General features: G+C 51.4%; 1 protein-coding gene across 5 annotated transcripts in view; it reads left to right on the top strand.

The window, feature by feature from the left end:
- Positions 1–18,031, top strand: part of HPSE2 (heparanase 2 (inactive)) — a 279,034-nt gene that overhangs the window by 169,012 nt on the left and 91,991 nt on the right. For 2 of the 5 annotated variants that reach the window (XM_054034870.1, XM_054034867.1), the window contains exons 4-5: positions 645–818; positions 3,239–3,410. In XM_054034870.1, the coding sequence (XP_053890845.1) occupies positions 645–818; positions 3,239–3,410 (346 nt within the window). The remainder of the gene's footprint in view (positions 1–644; positions 819–3,238; positions 3,411–18,031) is intronic. The other 3 variants (XM_054034869.1, XM_054034866.1, XM_054034871.1) reach the window with 2 other exon arrangements.

Genomic DNA, 18,031 nt, shown 5'->3' with positions numbered 1-18,031 from the left:
TGAGGCGGCTGCCCCCCAAGGGTGGCCCGACAGTGGGTCACCTGGACCCACCCTACTGCACTGGGTCCCGGCCCAGGGCCCAGCCCAGGGTGGAGTGTGCCGCCACTGGGTCAGCGGGGATCCAGCTGCAACACGCTGACCGGGTTTCAGGCAGCTGGACTGGAGTCGGGGTCCTTGGGGCACTTTGCACCCTCGCCGCGGGGCGTCCCCCGTCTCCCCAGGGTAGATGGCCAGCGGCAGTCCCAGCACTCCTCAGTGTGTCAGTCAGCTGGCGGCTCCAGCAGCACTGGCCAGTCCTCAGCTCGGCGGGCTCCCCTTCGGTCTCCAGCCTCGGGAGCGGGCAGAAGGCGTCTGTCTCCTCTGGAAGCTGCAGCCCAGCTGAGCTCCACTTCCTGTCCCGCCTCTTAACTTCCTGTGGGAGGGGCGGGCCTGGCCTGGCTCCGCCCACCTGGGATCGGAGCGTGGTTCCGCCCCCTCTGGCTCAGTGGGAGGCCACTTCAGCGCCCTACAAGGTGCCACAGGGCAGCATTTGACATCAGAGGCAGAGCTCTGACGGGCGGGAGCAGAGGGTCTGTTGAACCGCTCTGGACTGCCTGGTACTTTTCTTTCATTTGAGTTACAAGCTGGTTTTCGTTTCTTCCCAGCCAGGTCTCTAGACAAACTCTATAACTTCGCCGACTGCTCTGGCCTCCACCTGATCTTTGCGCTGAATGCCCTGCGCCGAAATCCAAATAACTCCTGGAACAGCTCCAATGCGCTCAGCCTGCTGAAGTACAGTGCCAGCAAGAAATACAACATCTCCTGGGAGCTGGGCAACGGTGAGTGAGCGGCCAGCTCGCCCGCAGCTCCCCGCAGCGTGGAGCTCAGTGCGGCAGCAAGGGAAGGGTCAGTTCCCCCTTCGGGCCGAACACTTGCAGAGCCCAGCAAGCTTTGCCCTTAGCCATTCAGCGGGGACTGGCGGGACCCTGCAGGGAGGAAGTGTGCCCTGTGGGAGTCCCAGCTTCAGAAGGACATCTCTGTAACATACCCGTCTGCTGGTATTTCACACGCAGAAATGCTTGCACCCAGCTCACTGCTGGTCACAGCAGGGCGTGCCACGGGCGTGCAGACAAGCCACTGCGTGGGCCAGCGGGCAATCACTAGCTACAGGAGACACCGTGAAGGAAGGAGCGTGGCAGTGGGGAAGGGGCTCTGCAGGCCCCCCGTTAGCAGGGGGGCTGGAGCGATGCGGACAGTGGGGGGGCTGTGAGCCATTGAACCCAACTGTAAATCCTCGATATAATGGAAACCTCTTCAAGTCAGGGGGTGCTGCAGCACCTCCAGCACCTCTGCCCATTAGCTCTCAGCTGGCCCCAGGGTTGCCAGGGGTAGAAAGGGGTAGTAAGGCCACTTCTCCACCTTCTCCCCAGTTTAGGAAAACCTGCAAATTGAACCCCAGGCTGGTGAAGGACAGCGAGTGGCGCTCACAGCACCCATTCACTCCTAGATCCCTCCTGCCTCTCTGGCCTACCCTACATTTAAAGCTTACGCTGGCCTAGCTACGTCGGTCAGGGGGTGAAACCCACCCCCACCAGCGACAGGTCTTCTGACACAACCCCCGGTGTAGAAGCAGCTGTGCTGATGCAAGAGTGCGTCTGTTGACACAGTCTACGTCCACACTTACACCAGTGGCTCTCAACCTTTCCTCACTTAACGTGGTCCCAGTGGACGTTTTGTTATTAGGTCGCTAATCTATTAGAGAACATACTCCTTTAAAGTCCTGCGATGTTCCCTTATAACGTTGTGTGGGGGCACGGGGCTTGCCCTGTTTCGCCTGCCCAGCGCTCCTGCCAGGGAGCGGGGTCAGGGTGTGGGGGCTTGCCTGCTCCCTAGCTAGAATACCGGATGGGCGGAGCGGGGCAAGCCCCCGCGCCCCCATCCCGTTATGCCCCTGCCTCACCCAAGCTTCACAATCAGCACTGATAAGTACAGTAGTAAATTGTTTCTTTAAAATGATTTAAAACTTATACTGTATATGTATATAATGTCTTTTTTCTGGCGAAAAAAATTTCCCTGGAGCCTATCCCCCTCCCTCACCCCCCATTTACATGAATTCTTATGGGGAAATTAGATTTGCTTAACATCGTTTTGGTTAAAGTTGCATTTTTCAAGAACATAACTAGGCCATTAAGTGAGGAGTTACTGCACTGTCCCCCTTTCTCGTGTACCCCCAAGTTTCACCTCACTTAAAAACGACTTGCTTCCAAACCCAGCCGTAAAAATACAAGTGTCCCAGCACGCTAGTCCTGAACAATGGCTGCGGGTCTCCTTTTTACCGTATCAGTATCAAATAACTCCACTGGACTATAAACACTGCACTTGCCTTTCAGTGTCTAGTCTATGGAGCAGTGTGAACTAGTCATGGTCCGTATGAAACTGTAGTTTGTCCTGACTCCGCCAGTGCTTTTTATGGAGCCTGTTGTGAAACTAGGCAAGTCTCTAGCTGAGTTGATGTACCCCGCGAAAGACCTCTGTGTACCCCAGGGGTGTGCGTACCCCAGTTGAGAACCGCTGACTTAAACCATTTCAGCGCAGCCACTCGCTAGCGTGAGGGGAGGGGTCCCATTGCTGGAGTGAATCTGCCTTGCCGAGGGCCGGTGGCGAGGGTGATGTTGCCCTCATGCTGTCGGCTTAGCTGCACTGCTCAGGAGAGTGGCTTTTTCACACTCCTGCTGGGTCAACCTCATATTTAAGTGTAGCCCTGGCCATAACGAATGTCGTTCGGGCGGTGGTGTTCCCCCAGCACAGAAAATCTGTACGCTGTGGGCGGGTCTGCACTGAAAAGTGATGTCAGCACAGCTTCTCTCAGGGCTGTGAAAAATCCCCTCTCTCCCCCCCACCCCCCAAGAGATGTTGTTAAGCCAAGCTAAGCCCCGGTGCAGACAGCACTAGGTGGACAGAATTCTGTCTCTCGGGGAGGTGGGTTACCTGCGCGGACGGGAGTCCCTTCCCGGTGCTGTGGGAAGTGACTGCGCTGAAGCACTGCGGAGCTGTGGCTATGGCACTGGGGTGTTTTCAGGAGAGCCCTCGCCCGTGTCTACACTAGCGGGCTCTGCCAGCGTAGGTGCTGCAGTGTAGACAGAGCCTCTGTGCGTCGCCAGCCAGGAGGTCCCCTGCTGTGGCTCTTTCCTGGGCGGGGGGGTGAGATGGGTGTCCTTCTCCAGAAGGGCTGAGCGGCTTTTCGATGTTTATTTCCCAGAGCCCAACAACTATCGGACACTGACTGGCCGTGCCGTGAATGGTAGTCAGCTGGGGAAGGACTATACCCAGCTGAAGAGTTTGCTGCAGCTTATCCGCACCTACGCCAGAGCCAGCCTCTATGGGCCCAACATTGGGCGGCCCCGAAAGAACGTCATCGCTCTCCTGGAGGGGTAAGTGATGCGGGTGACATCCAGGGCCCTCAGATCTCCCCTCACCCAGGCTGATGGAGGCCAAACAAGTTCAACTCCCACCCTGCAGATGCACGGAGTCTCTGGCTGGGCGAGCTCGGTGCACTGCTGTTTGTCACAACTGCCACTCCGTGTAATGGTGCGAAGGAGGCCAAGGGTCCCCGCGTGGGAGGGAACGTCTGGAGTGGGGACCTGGGGGCCCAGAATCCAGGGGGAGCAGAACTGGGCAAGTACAGATACACCCGTGCTTAACTCGGAGTGTTTTGCTCCCATGCTGTGACACTGTCAGCCACACACTGTCTGTTTAGGGTCTGAGCTCCTCAGACAGGGATTCTGTCTCCGATATGTTTATACAGCACCAGGAACCAGGGGCCCTGATCCTGCCTGGAACCTTCTCACACAAGAGCTAGACAGATAATAATAACAACAGTGGTAATACTTAGAGGAGGAGCAACAGTAAGCAGGGAGTGTGCCTCGTCTCGGTCTCTTCAGAGGACAGGAGAGACGCTGCTTCTCTGCTCGGTTTGGAGTATCCTGTCTCCCTCGTCCTGCCATTCAGATCAGCGCAGAGAGGAGGGGCCTGGCACATGGCTGTCCGTGTGCTGCCAGACTTTGCCTTGTGCCAAGAGGGGAAGAGTACAGAGCTGGGGACAGTGCTCCACAGTCATTGTCAGCATTATTGCTAATAATTGTTTGGTTTGACTCTGACCCTAAGCCACTTAAATGATTTCCGTGGGCTACAGTAGAAGGGCCAAATCCCTACTTTCCACTTCTGAAGCAGGGGCCAGGGCTGGGCAAGGTCCCTCCCCTTGGTCTTGGAGAAGAAACTCCTCTGGCAGACTGGCTGTGCCGTTAAAAGGCACCAAACAGCCAAGTCCTGTCAGCACCTCTCAGAATCAGAGAACACCGTGATTCCTGGATGGCTTTAGCCATCCTCGGCATTTCAGCTTTGCACTCCCGGGAGCTGCCGAAGGGTGTCCAGGAGCCAGAGGAGGTGCTGGAGGGCATGCGTGCTGTGGTCTCACATCTTCCTAAGTATGAGGAAGTGGGCAGTGAGGTTCAGCCGGGGCTAAAAGCGAGGGAGGCCAGAGAGAAGGGAGCAGCAATAGTGCAAGGGGATAGCAGAAGAGCAGGCGAGACGGTGATAGACACAAACAGCTGGAAGAGACACAGGACAGCCACAGAAACATGGGAGATGCAGGAGTCTCCTGGGAAAAGGAATTTGCATTGTCCTGAACAGGACCATTGTTCAGTGGCAGCAGTTCCCTGAAGGACTGTGAACAAAAGCTGCAGTATGGGGCTGGGCAAGGGGAGGCGGCGAGTGGATTCCGCTGGGAGCGGAGTTAGGTCCAGACTTCGTTAACAGCTGCATGAATAATCTGGCATAGACAATAAACAGTGCACGAATGTAATCCCTGGTGCACCAAGGAGAGAGCGCCGACCAGATCCTCAGCTCCGTTCCAGCAGCACAAAGGAGCCGTAGAGCTGCCTTTAGCAGCCCCCTGAGATTCCACTGCCTCCATGTGTCTCCGCCACCCCCACTCCCAGGCTCTGACCTAGCAACTGTGTCTAGGAACCAAGGGGCCATGGACAGCCAGTGCAGTTTACAACAGGCATGAGGCTGCTCTAAGTTGTGTCCAGAGCTGACCTGGGTCCTGGCCAGCCCCAGCACGTCCCCGGGGGCGGGAGCTGTACCTTTAAGTGTCTGAGCTCTCCAGACAGGGAGTGGGGGAGGGGTGCTGCAGAAGCCCATGGACCTGTCACAGGGGCCCCGGGTCAGCACTGGAGCTGGGGTGAGGCCAGGCTGGAGCAGGCATCCCTGTACCAGCTCTGCGCTGGACATGAGTACGCCGCTCGTGCCACTGGGGCTAGAGGCGCTGGCCACCCTGAGTGCATCCCTATGGCCTCCGACTGATACACGCGTGGGGACGGCTAGTCCCCGCCTTGGCACACTAGCTAGATTAGAGTTAACAGGAGTGTGTCTTGAGCTGAGACTCTCACTCCCAACTCCAAGTGTAGACGTACCCTAATAAAAAGAGGCTCGGTCTCTAGCACTGAGGGCCCCCCATGATTACTGAGCACAGCACCCCCCTCCTGTGGCCCTGGGATGAGTGGCCCAGAGATGGCTAACGGGCCCTGGCCGTTCTGGAGGGGGATCAGTGATGGGCAGATTGCTGCTGCTCCCGGATTTGTCTTGGAGCTCAAGTGACCACTTCTTTGGTGACGCTGCTGGAAGGGGTGGGATGCAGAAGGGGGGTGACAGTCACGCCTGCCTCACCCTCAGCCTAGGCTGTTCTCACAATGCTGGAGCATGGTGCAGCTGGTTCATGGAGAGCTTTGTGATTCTGATTATTGGCTATAACGCCTCAGTGCTGACAATGCTCGTGGTGCTGGACACGGTGCTGCGGCAAAGGCATTCTTTGCCCAGCAAAGAGCCCGAGCTGACACACAGACCTAGGCCTGTAGGAACTGGAACTGAAGGGCAATAGGGATTTCAAAGCAGTGGTTTGGAAGAGATGGGACAAATGCTAAGCCATTGGTCTCTTTCTTTGAATCTTGCCTACTCTTCAGTGTTTCACTAGTAGACTTTTAATTCTCTTCAAAAAGGACTTTCCCACTTCTTTCTTCTCTGAGCAGTGTTCACGGGTGTTATAGAGTTGGATCATAGATAATCTGTGTGCTGTGTGGGAACATCTTACAACCTGTTTCCAGCTTCCAGTCTGCATCCCATCTACAGTGAAGAGAGTTCGCAGGGTTGTTGTCCAGAATAGATTTCTTCTGCTGGCTCCATATCCTTTGTAGACTTCTAATTTGCTTAAGGCTTGATGTCCTAGGAACAGTATTTGTCTTAATAAATTATCTATGGTGGAAGCGTTATAGCTAAAAGATTTAAATTGTTCTGTTTGGCTAAGGGCTTTGTCCTGGTCTTTCTGATACACTGTGGTGTTGGGTTAGAGTTCATCACGCTTTCCCCATTAATTATTTGTATAAGTCTCCTCCGTTAATCAGATCCACACAGTGATTTGTAGGTATTGTGTTTGTACCCAACTTCCCTTTAGCCTCTTGCCTCTCCCTGAAATACTGTTATAGATGGGTGCACAAGACTGCATGAAATGGTATGCTGTTTGAAGCGACTGGGTGTAATTAAGACTGCATTATATTTATACTTCAGGGATGATCTGAGTGTAGAATCCTTTTCTGTTGCTATACTCAACTGCTTTATATTGTTGTAAATGTCCTGTATCTGCCAGGACTGTCTCTCCATGAATGGAGTCTGTCAGTAGGGGCTGTTCATGACATTAGCAGAGATGTGTTCTCTCTGAAATGCCTTGTTCTGCAGATCACCGTAATTGTAGCTGTGTAAATGCTCCTAGTCACAATCAAATCCCCGTGGAGAACAACACACATAGCTACATAATACAACGTATTGCTGCTTACACATGAGAGTATTTCAAAACAAGCCAGGCACAACACACAACCAGTGAGGTTCAGGCAGCAATCCCAAACATTGAAGGATCAGTCTCCATCAGAACATGGTGAATAGCAGAACCACAAGGGATAGAAGATTCAGTTTGGATAACAACACTGGGAAAACTTAAAGGGAAACAGTTTTAAAAGCTGGGAAGAAATTAGATAGCTGTATGTCTGAATGTGATTACACTTTAAAGTAGTCTCTTGCTCCCCTCCCCTCCCACCACTGGCCACTTTGCTCTGCTTCTCATGGGGTGGTGGAGAGTGATTCTCATGCTGTCCTTTCTAGCCAAAAATTAGACCTTGTCCAATGGCTCCATGTCTAGTTGGCAGCCGGTATCAAGCGGAGTGCCATAAGGGTCGGTCCTGGGGCTGGTTTTGTTCAATATCTTCATTAATGATCTGGAGGATGGCGTGGACTGCACTCTCAGCAAGTTTGCAGATGACACTAAACTGGGAGGAGTAGTAGATACGCTGGAGGGTAGGGATAGGATACAGAGGGACCTAGACAAATTAGAGGATTGGGCCAAAAGAAATCTGATGAGGTTCAACAAGGACAAGTGCGGATTCCTGCAGTTAGGACGGAAGAATCCCATTCCCTGTTACAGACTAAGGACCGAGTGGCTAGGCAGCAGTTCTGCAGAAAAGGACCTAGGGGTTACAGTGGACGAGAAGCTGGATATGAGTCAACAGTGTGCTCTTGTTGCCAAGAAGGCCAATGGCATTTTGGGTTGTATTAGTAGGGGCATTGCCAGCAGATTGAGGGACATGATCATTCCCCTCTATTCTGCATTGGTGAGGCCTCATCTGGAATACTGTGTCCAGTTTTGGGCCCCACACTACAAGAAGGATGTGGAAAAATTGGAAAGAGTCCAGTGGAGGGCAACAAAAATGATTGGGAGCTGGAGCACATGAGTTATGAGGAGAGGCTGAGGGAACTGGGATTATTTAGTCTGCAGAAGAAAAGAATGAGGGAGGATTTGATAGCAGCCATCAACTACCTGAAAGGGGGTTCCAAAGAGGATGGATCTAGACGCCTCTCAGTGGTAGCAGATGACAGACCAAGGAGTAATGGTCTCAAGTTGCAGTGGGGGAGATTTAGGTTGGATATTAGGAAAAACTTTTTCACTAGGAGGGTGGTGAAGCACTGGAATGGGTTCCCTAGGGAGGTGGTGGAATCTCCTTCCTTAGAGGTTTTTAAGGTCAGGCTTGACAAAGCCCTGGCTGGGATGATTAAGTTGAAGATTTGTCCTGCTTTGAGCAGGGGGTTGGACTAGATACCTCCTGAGGTCCCTTCCAACCCTGATAGTCTATGACTCTATGATTCTAACTCCAAGGTAGCTGTTTATTCCTCACAGCCCCTGGGAGGGAGGGAGGATCATTGCCCACGTTAAGGGTGAGGGAGCAGAGTGGAGGTGAAATGCCTGGCCAGTGTCACGGGGAGTGTCGGTGTTAACTGCTCAGTGAGCCTGGTGCTCACATTAGGAGACAAGAACTGACACTTTGATTGAAGATGACGAAGAACAGATTGCAGGGAGATGAGGCATTGCTTCTTTAGCTTAATGGCTGTTGCCTGCTGTGCCGGAGACTTGTGAGTGCACAGGTGCAAGAGGGAATTTCTGCAGACACAACAAACAGTCCAGTTTGATGAGGTGTTAATTAGCCCATTCATGGAGCCTGAGCTGTTGCACAGCAGACATGTTAGCTACCTACTGTGCTCCCAGGACTAGGAATCCCAGAATGGCAGAGTTCTTTGGTTGGGAAAAGGTTGTGGGATTGTAAGGAATTCATGTCGATTTTAATAGCAGCTCAGGCGCTGGCACATGGAGTAATGCGTGGCCGATGCACACGGCAGTGCTGGGAAAGAAGTAGACAATAGAGCCGCATTGTCGGACTCTGGAATTCCCAAGGGTTCTGGCAGCCACGTGAAGAGTCAGCGTCGCAGGCCTCACTAAGCTGGCAGGAGTGCTGACTCTTCTGAGTCACTCTGGATCGTTAATAACGAAGCACGCGTACCTCTGTTGCAGCCAAACATATTTCTGCGCTTCTGGCTCCTGCGGCCCATAGCCTGATGTCACGTGGGCCTCTGAATGCCCCTGACTTCTGCCTGAACCACAGCACACTAACAAGGTCAAAGCAGACAATGGACGCCAGTGCCAAGGTCGGGCCATCCATCAGTTCATGAACTGGGAACCCCCCCGCCCTCCACATGTGGCAGCCATGCTGTGAGAGAGCTAGCCCTGCTTCCATCTCCCTGGAGCTCTGCTCTAGTCTAGTCTAGTCTACATAGGCTCTTATTCCATCCTCAGCCCACTTTCAAGTAACGTATTAAGAGATGTGGCTATCATCGGTCACGTGTGGCTTGTTCTTTTGTTCATCCTCTCCCGGCTGGGAAAGTTGTGTGCACAGGGACGTGTTTGCTTTGGAAGGTTTGCTAGGGAAGTTTTGGTTTTTGTTTTAAATGTCCATGCTACTCTGTGCATGTTAGAGAAGACAGGTTGGAGCAGTGTCCTGGCACTTGGAGCAGAAGGTGGGAAAATCTGAGATGACCCTTAGCTCCGGTGGGACGGGCCCCAGGAAAAGCTCTGTCTCCTTTGCGAACAGGGGCTGCTAACAGGGAGTTTCGCAAGGGAGTTCTCCAGGTGAAGGAGGAGCAATACAGCAACCTTTTGGGGTAAGTGACTGTCTGTAGTGTGTGTTTGTTTGTGTTTGAGGGTTACTTGCTGTGTGCTGAGCTTGTGTTTGTCAGTCTGTTTGTTTGTTTTGGTTGTTTGAAGGACCGTGTGCTGTGGCTGGCAGTTGGAAGCTGTGAGCTTCAAAGGAAGGTTTGAAAGCTAGAAGCCTCTGGTAAGTGGCTGAGCCTTAATCAGTGGGCGGGGCATTCATACAGGCCAGGGCTTTATAAAGCAGCGCACAAGCGACCAGGGAGCTTTGCGAACAGGGGCTGCTAACAGGGAGTTTCGCAAGGGAGTTCTCCAGGTGAAGGAGGAGCAATACAGCAACCTTTTGGGGTAAGTGACTGTCTGTAGTGTGTGTTTGTTTGTGTTTGAGGGTTACTTGCTGTGTGCTGAGCTTGTGTTTGTCAGTCTGTTTGTTTGTTTTGGTTGTTTGAAGGACCGTGTGCTGTGGCTGGCAGTTGGAAGCTGTGAGCTTCAAAGGAAGGTTTGAAAGCTAGAAGCCTCTGCTGACGGGGCTGCAGACGGGAGTTTGACAGAGGGAGGCTTACGATGGTTAGGAAGACCCGCAACACCTGTGCCAGCACTGCTGCTGTCTCCTCCACCTGTGCCTGTAGCCAGACAGAGTGCCTAAGCATGGATGCCTCTACCCAGATCCTGGTGTGGTTTTGCAAAGACTGTAACTTGCAATTTCCACTTACGGATATCCAGGCTGGGGGGACCATCCAATGTGAAAGGTGCCTGCTGGTGGAATCTCTCAGGCAGCAGGTGAGAGAGCTACAGGAGGAGGTGGCTAGGTTGAGGAGCATCCGTATCCACGAGCAATTCCTCGACAGTGTCCATGTGGAGACAGCTGAGGTAGCTGTCCCAGTACACAGGACTGCTGATACACCACTGGTGGAGGAGGAGATGGCTCAGGGTGGACGCTGGCAGCTGGTTACTTCTGGCAGCAGGCAGTGCTCCACCCTTGCTCCGAACCCTCCTGCCGTGGTTATAGGTAACCGTTATGCTCTTCTTGATACAGGAAAGAAGGAATCACTCCCTACAGTAAAGGAGGAGAAGCCTTGTACCCCTAAGGCTGGAGAGTCTGCTGCCACCACTGCGAATAGGAAACGTAGGGTAGTGGTGGTCGGAGACTCTCTGCTGAGGGGGACGGAGGCGCCCATCTGTCGCCCTGACATTTCATCTCGAGAGGTATGCTGCCTGCCGGGGGCCCGTATCCGAGACGTTACGGAGGCATTGTCGAGGATTATCCGGCCCTCTGACTACTACCCCATGCTACTCATCCATGTGGGCACAAATGATACTGCGCGGTGTGACACTGAGCGGATCAAGAGTGACTACAGGGCTCTGGGAGCACGGGTGAAGGAGTTTGGAGCACAGGTGGTATTCTCTTCAATTCTTCCTGTTAAAGGTAGGGGCCCGGGCAGAGACAGATGCATCATGGAGGTGAATGCCTGGCTGCGAAGATGGTGTCGCCAGGAGGGCTTTGGCTTCCTAGACCACGGGATGCTATTCGAGGAAGGACTGCTAGGCAGAGATGGCGTTCACCTTTCGAGGAGAGGGAAGACCCTATTCGGACACAGACTGGCTAACCTAGTGAGGAGGGCTTTAAACTAGGTTCGACGGGGACAGGTGAGCAAAGCCCACAGGTAAGTGGGGAACATGGAGACCGGGGAAATGAGTCGGAAACAAGAGGGAGTGTGGGCTATATTGGCAGAGAGAAAGGAGAGTCAGGAAAAAACTGGGAGGAAAGATCAAACCAGTATTTTAGATGCCTATATACAAATGCGAGAAGTATGGGGAATAAGCAGGAAGAACTGGAAGTGCTAATAAATAAATACAACTATGACATTGTTGGCATCACTGAAACTTGGTGGGATAATACACATGATTGGAATGTTGGTGTGGATGGGTACAGCTTGCTCAGGAAGGATAGACAGGGGAAAAAGGGAGGAGGTGTTGCCTTATATATTAAAAATGTACACACTTGGACAGAGGTAGAGATGGACATAGGAGACGGAAGTGTTGAGAGTCTCTGGGTTAGGCTTAAAGGGGCAAAAAACAAGGGAGATGTCATGCTAGGCGTCTACTACAGGCCACCTAACCAGGTGGAAGAGGTGGATGAGGCTTTTTTCAAGCAACTAACAAAATCATCCAAAGCCCAAGACTTGGTGGTGATGGGGGACTTCAACTATCCGGATATATGTTGGGAAAATAACACAGCGGGGAACAGACTATCCAACAAATTCTTGGACTGCATTGGAGACAACTTTTTATTTCAGAAGGTTGAAAAAGCTACTAGGGGGGAAGCTGTTCTAGACTTGATTTTAACAAATAGGGAGGAACTCGTTGAGAATGTGAAAGTAGAAGGCAGCCTGGGTGAAAGTGATCATGAAATCATAGACTTTGCAATCCTAAGGAAGGGTAGAAGGGAGAACAGCAAAATAGAGACAATGGATTTCAGGAAGGCAGATTTTGGGAAGCTCAGAGAGCTGATAGGTAAGGTCCCATGGGAATCAAGACTGAGGGGAAAAACAACTGAGGAGAGTTGGCAGTTTTTCAAAGGGACACTATTAAGGGCCCAAAAGCAAGCTATTCCGCTGGTTAGGAAAGATAGAAAATGTGGCAAAAGACCACCTTGGCTTAACCACGAGATCTTGCACGATCTAAAAAATAAAAAGGAGTCATATAAAAAATGGAAACTAGGACAGATTACAAAGGATGAATATAGGCAAACAACACAGGAATGCAGGGGCAAGATTAGAAAGGCAAAGGCACAAAATGAGCTCAAACTAGCTACGGGAATAAAAGGAAACAAGAAGACTTTTTATCAATACATTAGAAGCAAGAGGAAGACCAAAGACAGGGTAGGCCCACTGCTTAGTGAAGAGGGAGAAACAGTAACAGGAAACTTGGAAATGGCAGAGATGCTTAATGACTTCTTTGTTTCGGTCTTCACCGAGAAGTCTGAAGGAATGCCTAACATAGTGAATGCTAATGGGAAGGGGGTAGGTTTAGCGGATAAAATAAAAAAAGAACAAGTTAAAAATCACTTAGAAAAGTTAGATGCCTGCAAGTCACCCGGGCCTGATGAAATGCATCCTAGAATACTCAAGGAGCTAATAGAGGAGGTATCTGAGCCTCTAGCTATTATCTTTGGAAAGTCATGGGAGACGGGAGAGATTCCAGAAGACTGGAAAAGGGCAAATATAGTGCCCATCTATAAAAAGGGAACTAAAAACAACCCAGGTAACTACAGACCAGTTAGTTTAACTTCTGTGCCAGGGAAGATAATGGAGCAAGTAATTAAGGAAATCATCTGCCAACACTTGGAAGGTGGTAAGGTGATAGGGAATAGCCAGCATGGATTTGTGAAGAACAAATCATGTCAAACCAATCTGATAGCTTTCTTTGATAGGATAACGAGCCTTGTGGATAAGGGTGAAGCGGTGGATGTGGTATACCTAGACTTTAGTAAGGCATTTGATACGGTCTCGCATGATATTCTTATCGATAAACTAGGCAAATACAAATTAGATGGGGCTACTATAAGGTGGGTGCATAACTGGCTGGATAATCGTACTCAGAGAGTTGTTATTAATGGTTCCCAATCCTGCTGGAAAGGCGTAACGAGTGGGGTACCGCAGGGGTCTGTTTTGGGACCGGCTCTGTTCAATATCTTCATCAACGACTTAGATATTGGCATAGAAAGTACGCTTATTAAGTTTGCGGATGATACCAAACTGGGAGGGATTGCAACTACTTTGGAGGACAGGGTCATAATTCAAAATGATCTGGACAAATTGGAGAAATGGTCTGAGTTAAACAGGATGAAGTTTAACAAAGACAAATGCAAAGTGCTCCACTTAGGAAGGAAAAATCAATTTCACACATACAGAATGGGAAAAGACTGTCTAGGAAGGAGTACGGCAGAAAGGGATCTAGGGGTTATAGTGGACCACAAGCTAAATATGAGTCAACAGTGTGATGCTGTTGCAAACAAAGCAAACATGATTCTGGGATGCATTAACAGGTGTGTTGTGAGCAAGACACGAGAAGTCATTCTTCCGCTCTACTCTGCTCTGGTTAGGCCTCAGCTGGAGTATTGTGTCCAGTTCTGGGCGCCGCATTTTAAAAAAGATGTGGAGAAACTGGAAAGGGTCCAAAGAAGAGCAACAAGAATGATTAAAGGTCTTGAGAACATGACCTATGAAGGAAGGCTGAAAGAATTGGGTTTGTTTAGTTTGGAAAAGAGAAGACTGAGAGGGGACATGATAGCAGTTTTCAGGTATATAAAAGGGTGTCATAAGGAGGAGGGAGAGAACTTGTTCACCTTAGCCTCTAAGGATAGAACCAGAAACAATGGGTTTAAACTGCAGCAAGGGAGGTCTAGATTGGACATTAGGAAAAAGTTCCTAACTGTCAGGGTGGTTAAACACTGGAACAAATTGCCTAGGGAGGTTGTGGAATCTCCGTCTCTGGAGATATTTAAGGGTAGGTTAGATAAATGTCTACTAGGGATGGTCTAGGCAGTATTTGGTCCTGCCATGCGGGCAGGGGACTGGACTCGATGACCTCTCGAGGTCCCTTCCAGTCCTAGAATCTATGAATCCTACACAGCCACAGACCTTCCACAGAACCCACCCTCAGCGACCTGGACCTACATTGCCCAGAGGGCACCCCTAGGGGAAGGGAGTGATGTTATGACACCAGGGTCTCGAACCTGGTGTCGCGGAGTGTGGGGGAGTCAGGGCCCTGCACCCCTCTTCCTGAGATTCACTGTGACTCTCAACCAGCCAGTAAAGCAGAAGGTTTATTTAAGGACAGGAACACAGTCTCAAGCAGAGCGTGTAGGTACGACCAGACCCCCTCAATTAGGTCCCTCTGGGAGGTTCAGGGAGCTTAGACCCCAGCTTGGGGTTCCCTGCGTTGCACCACCCAGCCCAAACTGAAACCAAACCAAACCTCCTCCTGCAGCTCCTCTCTTCCTCCTCCCCCCAGCTCCTCCTCTCCTTTGTTCAGTCTCCAGGGCAGAAGGTGTTAATTCTCCCCACCCCCTCCTGGCTCAGGTTACAGCTCAGGTAGCTTCCTTCAAGGGAAGTCCCACATCCCCACTGCAACCCCCCTGCAACATTCCCAGGTCAAATCTGCCCCGCTCCCTGCTCCGTCACACCTGGGTCTGCAGGGTTTATAGGAGCATCTGGCAGCCTGCTGATGCTTGCTTCCCTGGGACCCATGAAGCCCAGCCCCAATTTGAGGCTCTGCCCCTGCAGTCCTATTGGTGGTGTCACAGAGCAGCTGATTGGCCGGCTGGCCCTACATAAGCCAGGAGCCAGGAACAGGACGCTGTCTGAACAACTGGGCTCCAGCCTGTTCTGGACTGTGTGCCTTGTGTTTCCTGCTCCCCTGGCATGATTTCCTGGCCTTCTGACCCGGTGTGACCCCTGGCATCTGATTTGTGATTCTGACCTCCTGGTATCGTGACCCAGCTCACGCCTGTCTTGTCACTGTGGACTCCGGTTCTGACTATTGGGTCTGGCTACCCACGATCTGGCTGTGACAAAGTTTGCAAACAATGCAAAAAAAGTAATGAAGAGGACAGGTCACTGATTTAGAGAGAGCTGGCTGCAAGCAAACAATAGGCATTGTAATATGGCTAAATGTAAATGTATGCATCTAGGAGCAAAGAATGTAGGCCAGTGGTTCTCAACCTATTTACCACAGTGGGCTACATATGCAGCTATCTCTGCATTATATGGGCCGCATCCACAGAATAGATATACTACCTGGATGGCCCTGAGGATGTCACATGGGCCGTAGCTCTGTGCTGATTGTGCTGCGGGTTGAGAACCACTGACGCCGGCCATACTTACAGGACGGGGGTCTCAGTCCTGGGAAGCAGTGACTCTGAAAAAGATTTTGGGGTCATAGTGGAAAATCAGCTGAACTTGAGCTCCTAGTGTGATGCTGTGTCCAAAAGAGCAAATGCCATCCTGGGCTGCATGAACAGGGGACTCTCAAGTAGAGCAGAGTGGTTATGTTACCTTGGAATGTGGCCTTGGTGCGGCCAGTGCTGGAATCCTGTGCCCAGTTCTGGTGCTCACAACTCACGAAGGATGTGGATAAATTGAAGAGGAGTCAGAGAAGAGCCACGGGAATGATTAAAGGATTAGTGATAAACTCAAGGAGCTCGATCTGTGTATCTTAAAAAAGCAACAGTTACGGGGTGACTTGATTACAGTCTACAAGTACCTACCAGGAAACAGATATGTAATAATGGACTCTTCAGTTTAGCAGAGACAGGTGTGACATGATCCCGTGGCTGGAAATTGAAGCTAGACAAATTCAGACTAGAAATAAGGTGTAAATTGTTAACAGTGAGCGTGATTAACCCTTGGAACAATTTACCAAGGGTCACGGTGGAGTCTCCATCACTGACAATTTGTAAATCCAAGATTGGATTTTTTTTAAAGCTCTGCTCTAGTAATTATGTTGGGGGAAGTTCTCGGGCCTGTGCAATGCTGGACGTCAGACCATGATCACAATGGTCACTTCTGGCCTTGGAATCCGAGTCTATGGACTGCTCTGCCAAGCCTCTTTGCTTGGGTGACAGGATCTTCCCTTGACTCACAAACCAGCGCCCTTCCCCCTGCTCCTGACCAGTCCCTTGAGAACCCGCCACCCCCCATTCACAGGCATCCCGTCACCTTTTAAATATTTGTAGTCCTTTGATCTGATAACTCCCAGCTTTGGCAAAACAAGGATTGCAGTTTGTTGGAGACAGTAGGTAGGACCCTCAAAGTGAAGAGTTTTCCCCATTGCCTTTCAAGGGTGTGCCTGGTGTCACGGAGTCCCCGGGCGATGCTCTGGAACTGCTCCCTACGAAGCCGGGCAGCACTCTGGGGAGCCTCCTCTCTCTGAGCAGACCGTCTCCAGGCAAGAAGCTTCCCCAGCTTCCACCTTCCTGGGTCTGACCTCGGAGCATTCAGCCTCCCCCTTCTCACACCGGGCGCTTCCCGCAGCGAGTCCGCCCTGGCGGGCTCCTGGGGAAGCCAGAGGGCCCTGCCCCCCAACTCCACAGTCAGACGTGACTCTCAGCCAGCCAGTAAAACAGAAGGTTTATTAGATGACAGGAACACAGTCCAGAACAGAGCTTGTACGTACAGAAACAGGATCCCTAAGTCAGGTCCATCTTGGGGCAGGGAGGCCAGAGCCCCATCTGGGCCTCCCTCCATTTCCCCAGCCAGTTCCAAACTGAAACTCTTCAGCCCCTCCTCTGCCTTTGTCTCTTTCCTGGGCCAGGAGGCCACCTGATCTCTTTGTTCTCCAACACCTTCAGTTGGCACCTTGCAGGGGAGGGGCCTAGGCCATCAGTTGCCAGGAGACAGGATGTCGACTATTCTCTGTGCAGACACCATCGCACTGGCCCTCTCGGGCTCTGTAACCATCCCACACACCCATCCCACACACCCAGAGACTTAAGAAATGCATAGGGGAAATTGAGGCACCCACACAGGATTCAGAGAAAACATTAAGAACAGTCCCACTTCATCACACCTGGATCTTCTTATTGGGACAGTCGTTCTGTTGCCTTATACAGTCCCCATTGAATTGAAGCATTAAGGGCATATGATAAACATACCACTTCCCCCAATACACTGTGACAAAGTTCCCCCTCTATCTTGGTGGGTCCTGCACTTATTGGCGGATTTGTTCACCTCAGAGATTCACCATGTGGGTCAGGGAACAGCCCAGAGACCTTCCCCTCTGGTAGAACCCACAGTCAAGGTCAATTCCTCCTGTGTCTGATCAGGAGTTGGGAGGTTTGAGGGGAACCCAGGCCCGCCCTCTACTCCGGGTTCCAGCCCAGGGCCCTGTGGACTGCAGCTCTGCGTGACAGCTACAACTCCCTGGGCTACTTCCCCATGGCCTCCTCCCAACACCTTCTTTATCCTCACCACAGGACCTTTCTCCTGGTGTCTGATAATGCTTGTACTCTTCAATCCTCCAGCAATATGCCTTCCCACTCTCAGTTCCTAGTGCCTCTTGCTCCCAGCTCCTCGCCTGCACACTACAGGCGGGGGAGGGATAGCTCAGTGGTTTGAGCATTGGCCTGCTAAACCCAGGGTTGTGAGTTCAATCCTTGAGGGGGCCACTTAGGGATCTGGGGCAAAATCAGTACTTGGTCCTGCTAGTGAAGGCAGGGGGCTGGACTCAATGACCTTTCAAGGTCCCTTCCAGTTCTAGGAGATGGGATATCTCCATTTATTTATTTATTTATTTATTTACAAACAGAAATGAGGTCCTTTTTAAACTCAGGTGCCCTGATTAGCCAGCCTGTCCTAACTGATTCTAGCAGTTTCTTCTCAATTGGCTCCAGGTGTCCTAATTAGCCTGACTGCCTTAATTGGTTCCAGCAAGTTCCTGCTTGTTCTGGAACTGCCCCTGTTACCT

This window comes from Malaclemys terrapin, chromosome 7 (assembly GCF_027887155.1).
Source record: "Malaclemys terrapin pileata isolate rMalTer1 chromosome 7, rMalTer1.hap1, whole genome shotgun sequence".
NCBI classification, from domain to species: domain Eukaryota; kingdom Metazoa; phylum Chordata; order Testudines; family Emydidae; genus Malaclemys; species Malaclemys terrapin.
This window is presented reverse-complemented; position numbering and strand designations above follow the sequence as displayed.